Consider the following 6,947-nt stretch of genomic DNA (forward strand, 5'->3'; position numbering starts at 1 on the left):
GGAATATCTAATTCAGTGTAGTGCTGGAGACAAACCACAAATTGTGTTATATCTACTGAAAGAATACAACCTATCACAAGTTCTATGTTTTACTAATTCTATAGAAGTAACACACAGGTAAACTATCACAAGTTATATCTTTTACTAATTGTTTAGACATTTGGGAACCACTCACCAAAAATAACAATAACCACTCACTACAGTTGGGTGTAGACCACATTTGGGAACCACAGCAATAACCACTCACTACAGTTGGGTTTTTTGCTCTTTGGTCTAACATGGGTACTGTCTTTTGAGAGCTAACGAGTTTAAAATGGGGTCCACATTTCACAATATTATATTTTGTTTGGTCTAAAATGGGGTCCTGGAAGGAGCTACTTAATAAATTCTGGATGAGTTCGGGAATTTTCCCCTGCTAATTCACTAGTTGAAATTGCATGCACACCCCCTGAAATGCTTGGTATTAGATATCGCCCCATAATGCATTGTTACATTAACTGCGCATGCGCAACATTGCATCCATCATTCGACATTGGTCTAAAATGGGGTCTTCTAAAAAGTTGAACGGTCTAAAACGGGGTATAGGTTTTTGGTCAAAATTGGTCTAAAATGGGGTCTGGGGTTGACAGCATTGGCCACATACTCCTACCAGACCTGCCCCCCCCCCCCCCCAGGCAATAACCCCTCACTACAGTTGGGTGTAGACAACATTTGGGAACCACTCATCAAATATAGCATAAATGCAAAGCCAAACATTGTATGTATAGTGAATTGTAATTGTAACTGTATAATAACATTTAGGTAACCAAGCCTTTCATTGGTTATTTATTGGATATTACCAAATAGTTACTTTGGAACACTAACTTGGAAATAAATATGATGTTTTGATCCATCAACTACAGACATTGATCACACAATGATTTAAGTATTCAACGTAATGATCCATCAACTACAGACATTGATCACACAGTAATTTAAGTATTCAATGTAATGATCCATCAACTACAGACATTGATCACACAATGATTTAAGTATTCAACGTAATATTTCTCTTAGTCTTGCTGCTAAACCACTCAGGCCTTTCTGCCCACTGTCAAGCCGACCGAAGGTCGCTAGTGAGGGTCGACAGCCAGAATGGCCGGCTGGTAATTATGAGTTTGATGGTGTGTAGACGTTGTCATTCACACATTTCGGTTGATCCATTGGTGGTTATTTTTACAAGCCCCTCCCCTAAGCTGAATATGCATGAAAAAATAAGCCATTGTTCTATATTTGTACCAGTTGTCAGCTGCCTTCTCTAATAGGCTGCTATTTATATCATGGAATGTGGAGATTACTTTAGCTAGACCTCGGGCATTCATCCTCGATTGTATGCCACCTTTCAGAAACAGTGTTGAGAAGAAAACCTGCAGTCTAGTAGCTAGACTATGTTTCTCTTTGAACTGGTGGAATAATATATACATAAATTGATGGTAGTTGGTATCCTTGGTCCCTGTTCATGATGGGTCTCCTCTGTCTGATGCAGATGGCTTCCTTTACTTTACATTTTAACCTGTCCTGTTCTCTAGCTAGAACCTTGGTGTTATCCCAGGACACATTGTGGCCAATCTTGTTGCAAGGTTTATTGTAGATGGATGGAAATGTTGCATTCATTTCCAATGTACTGTTCCAAAGTAACTATATTGTACTGTGATATCCTATTGATTGTTGGAATCATAAACATATATATTCTTCATTGGCAATGACTTGTTTTGTTATATTCTCCATTGGCAATATACTGTAAACCTGCATATTTTCACGACTAGAAAATTTTGCGATTTTACAGTCTTCATGTAGTTCACAAAGATTAATTTTCACTAATAACCATACTGGTACATTGCATTATGCAGAAATATATATTTTCGCTACTACTTATTTTCGCGTTGTTGTTTTGTAGCGAAATTAGCGAAAATAAATCTTACGCGAACATTTCCAGGTTTACAGTATTGTTTTGTTATATTCTCCATAGGCAATATATTGTTTTGTTATATTCTCCATTGGCAATATATTGTTTTGTTATATTCTCCATTGGCAATATATTGTTTTGTTATATTCTCCATTGCCAATATATTGTTTTGTTATATTCTCCATTAGCAATACATTGTTTTGTTATATTCTCCATTGGCAATATATTGTTTTGTTATATTCTCCATTAGCAATATATTGTTTTGTTATATTCTCCATTGCCAATATATTGTTTTGTTATATTCTCCATTGGCAATATATTGTTTTGTTATATTCTCCATTGGCAATACATTGTTTTGTTATATTCTCCATTGGCAATATATTGTTTTGTTATATTCTCCATTAGCAATATATTGTTTTGTTATATTCTCCATTGCCAATATATTGTTTTGTTATATTCTCCATTGGCAATATATTGTTTTGTTATATTCTCCATTGGCAATATATTGTTTTGTTATTTTCTCCATTGGCAATATATTGTTTTGTTATATTCTCCATAGGTAATATATTGTTTTGTTATATTCTCCATAGGCAATATATTGTTTTGTTATATTCTCCATTGGCAATATATTGTTTTGTTATATTCTCCATAGGCAATATATTGTTTTGTTATATTCTCCATAGGCAATATATTGTTTTGTTATATTCTCCATTGGCAATATATTGTTTTGTTATATTCTCCATAGGCAATATATTGTTTTGTTATATTCTCCATAGGCAATATATTGTTTTGTTATATTCTCCATTGCCAATATATTGTTTTGTTATATTTCAGACTCTACTTGTTATTAAAGCTATATGGCGGTATTACTGTGGCTGAGTTTTCTTCCAGTCTATCAATACAACAAAGAAAAAGACTTGTAAACCAATTCAAGAATGGTGATATACAAATGTAAGGCTCTACAAACTTACTATTGGTAGTGTTACAGGTATGGTAGTTTGTGTGTGTGTGTGTGTGTGTGTGTGTGTGTGTGTGTGTGTGTGTGTGTGTGTGTGTCTTTGTGTGTGTGTGTCTTTGTGTGTGTCTGTGTCTGAGTCTGTGTGTGAACAACTTAAAATGAGAAACCATCTGACTGATTGTCTTGATATGTTGTTGGAATGTTACTTAGTCTTTAAAGCATATAAATGAAGATTTTCAAATATGACGACAACAGATATTTGTGTTTTTGGCCAAAAAATTTGACTTCTGGTAAAAAAAATTTCAACTCCAAAAGTGCTTGGCAGGTTGATGGGGGATGTACAGACATGTAGATAAACATTTGGGGGAAAATGATGACACAAATTTGACACTTGTATTACAATGCCATTGTTTGTAGTATGATATGTTCTGATGCTATGGCTAGAGGTATGGACATTATTGAGTCTAGTGCTGTTATCTGTTACGATGTTCCACCCTTTATCAAGACATACATACACCGTGTTGGTAGAACTGCCAGAGCCGGAAGACAAGGTACTGCCTACACATTGGTCTTAGACAAAGAGGTAAGGGCTGAAATTTAATTGGGGATGTATCTAGGGATATATAGTTGAAGGTGTATTCATAACATGATGAGCCATCCACTGATATGCAAATTAGGTTTAAATATCTCAATTGAAAAACTTCGTTCACTCTCGTATCTCTGGCATGCATCAACTGATTTCAACCAAACCTGGCATAAATGTAATATACTATGTGATACATATACACGTCACTTTGCTTTTTTGTCAAGGTCAAATATGGCTGAATGGTGGCCATATTTGGTGCTAAATTTCACAATGTGTACCATAGCTTTGTAGGTGAAATGTGTAGTGACTCCATTCAAGTGTCTACACCCATATTACCAAATATCGTCTTTCTTTTAAGACCCTGACTTTTGACCTTGAAAGTCTTTTTCAAGGTCAAATAGCCAAATTTGGCTTATCACCATAGCTTTTTGAATCAAACATTTCAAGTAATGATATTTTAATCATGTCTTGGTTTTTACTATGTGAGACATATGTATGACCTTGACCTGAATAATAATTAATAATAATAATAATAATTTAATTTCTTAAAAAGCGCACTACACTGCGTCTCAGTGCTCTTTACAAAACTCAAAACGTAGATCGAGGAATCGTCCGCGTATAGCATATTGTCCAAGCCATGAGAACAGATTATGTCATCAAGAGGCGTGTTATATATTAAGTAAAAAGTATAGGCCCCAGTACTGAACCTTGTGGCACACCAAATTGTAGAATAACATTCTGTGATGTAGTGGAATCAATAACAACACGTAGAGTTTGGCAGACAGGAAACATTTGCATTTACCTGAATAGTAAAACGGCGGCATCTATGTTTATGATACACAAGGGGACTATGTGTTAGATGGAAGACGTGTATGCTATTGCATCAGCTAAAATAGTTTTTAAAGTCAAAGTTATATCTAGATAAAAGGCAGGACGACTGTCAATAGTCTATATTTTGGCATTTCAGAGACAGGCATTTGTATCATCACTCAAGAACTGTGGTAAGCTTAATATCCAGTGGATGACAGTGAAAATGGAAAGTCTACAAGCTTTTACTGACTCCTATGAAGTGGCTCTGAAATCATTACAAGATACACTAGAGGTAAGTTACCAAGAAACTCTGATATCATTACAAGATACACTAGAGGTAAGTTACCAGGAGACTCTGAAATCATTACAAGACACACTAGAGGTAAGTTACCAGGAGACTCTGAAATCATTACAAGATACACTAGAGGTAAGTTACCAGGAGACTCTGAAATCATTACAAGACACACTAGAGGTAAGTTACCAGGAGACTCTAATATCATTACAAGATACACTAGAGGTAAGTTACCAGGAGACCCTTATGTACATCTTAGCTACATTGGAACGCGTTTCCCCGGTAGTGTTCATGTTTATCTCAGCGAATGCCTACACGTTCTCTGTAGTAGGCTTAAAGTATTGTACGATTCATAGAAATATTTGCCCCATTGTGTTATATGAATTCAGAAAAGAGGAAATTTAAGATATAATTTCTAAAAAAAGTCCTTATCGTGAAAATTTTGGTCGCTTTGCATTGCATTACATTGCATTGTGTACACTACAAACTGTCTTCAGTAAGACGCAACCTGATTACATTCGATGGGAAACCTACTACAGAGAACGAAATGCATAGAGGTACTTCTAAACAAGAATTCTTTAATTACCGTAAATATATAGCAATACAATCACTGAATGTTTTTACAGTTGAAATACTTTGTACGTTGTCGGTTGCGTGTGTGCACAAGTAATGCCATGTTGTTTGTGATATTCAATGCGTACATGTATGCCTATGACAAGTAAGACGCAACCTGATTGGATGTGTGTCTCACTTAGCAGAAATTCGTTTGCATGGGTGCCACTTCAGATGTAGAGGAGGCGATCAGGCTAAAAAATGTAAACATGTACCAAGAAGGTCAATTCAGGAAAATAACAAAGGTAAAATAGCAATGAACGATTAGCCGACATCTACATCGGATTTTAATCAGATTGTGTCTTGCATACACTTCATCATATATATGTATGCCGAGTCTAGGTTTCACCTACAAACAAGATTTTCTTGCATTTTAAAAAATAATATGTTGTCATGACAACTAACATGTCGTTAATATATTACTTGCAGCAAGAAGAAAAGAAAAAGAAGCCAAAGAAGAAATGAAAGAAGGAGATAAGACATAACAAGATAATGAAGATCTGACATAATAAATATGATGTTAAAAAAACCATTAATGTGTTATTACTAATTCAGATTTACATTGAATGCCTTGTGTATGGGCGAAGTCATTAGATTTTAATTCTGTTTATACATCCCTGTTACAATCCTAATTTACATAACCATTCCTAGCATGCGCGATTTGCATATGTGGTTCAGTAAAGACAAAAGTGACTTTACACTGACTCCTCTCTAATATGTATTATCTTATATCTCTATTGTACGCTGACTTAACTTTGAATAAAAATGTTTAATTTGGTTCCAAAAAATCACGAATAAAGAGCAAAACATTTCAAAATGTCTTTCAGCTTTGCCACAACAAAATACACTTCCAGATAATATGTACTGCGTAGCATAATTCTGGTATTTTAACACCATATTCAAGAATTGTAAGACAGTCACTTTAAATTATGTCTATGGTTTGATATTTTATGCCTCTAAATGGCCTCCTACACTGTCCAATTTTGAATTTTTTTCACCTTTGGAGTTGTCACCTTCCAATCAGTAGCATTCAAGGTGATAATTGTCTTTCTCCCAAAACAAGATGGAAAGCGGTATGCCAGGTACCTCTGTGTATAGGTTAGAGCTCATTATGAAACATCTCCCTATGCATGTGAAATCCACATCATTTGTAAATTTAAATAATCTCAGTCGGAGTACTATTGTAGTTGGTTATCACTGTTATTTTTTATACATCACTGTATCATATGATTTTATATCTCCACTGTAGTGTAGGTGACAGAAGGGGTGGCTAAAATAATGCTTGAGTTTCATTTGGCGGGTCATAACATTTTTTGAGAAGAGAGGGTGAGGGAAGCTACAACATTAGTTTAACCATAAATTTTGCACATTTCCTAACTGTACCTATGCAGACAAATCACAAGAGATGAAATCAAAATGACTGAATAAATTCTATATAAACTAAACGTAAAATGTTTTGCTATCATTATGTATGGTTTGTTTTTACATAGTGTCAAGCATTATAAAAAAGAAAATCGACCTACCTAAGCCTTACCCAATGTGATGGGGTAGGTTTCCCGTTGAACAGCTTTGTAAATTTTACTGACCTTACATATTAATTCTGTATGCTAAAACGGATATTATGTAAATTGCATGCAAATTTATATAAATTAGCCACCTTTCTAAATATTAAATGCATGATTGCACCAAGACAAAGTCCCCACCCCCCTCCTCCCCTCGGCAATTTGTCCAGGCTACCGCCCTG

At 35.0% G+C, this 6,947-nt stretch overlaps 1 protein-coding gene across 1 annotated transcript in view; it reads left to right on the forward strand.

Moving 5' to 3' along the window:
• The window catches only part of LOC144452893 (ATP-dependent RNA helicase DDX51-like), a 32,011-nt gene extending 25,404 nt beyond the window's left edge, over positions 1-6,607 (forward strand). Inside the window, exons 10-14 of the mRNA XM_078144096.1 lie at positions 2-117; positions 2,780-2,896; positions 3,321-3,486; positions 4,457-4,591; positions 5,633-6,607. Coding sequence (XP_078000222.1) covers positions 2-117; positions 2,780-2,896; positions 3,321-3,486; positions 4,457-4,591; positions 5,633-5,668 — 570 coding nt within the window. The 3' untranslated portion in view covers positions 5,669-6,607. The remainder of the gene's footprint in view (position 1; positions 118-2,779; positions 2,897-3,320; positions 3,487-4,456; positions 4,592-5,632) is intronic.
• The last annotated feature ends 340 nt before the right edge of the window (positions 6,608-6,947 follow it).

Source organism: Glandiceps talaboti, chromosome 23 (genome assembly GCF_964340395.1).
Source record: "Glandiceps talaboti chromosome 23, keGlaTala1.1, whole genome shotgun sequence".
Taxonomy (NCBI): domain Eukaryota; kingdom Metazoa; phylum Hemichordata; class Enteropneusta; family Spengelidae; genus Glandiceps; species Glandiceps talaboti.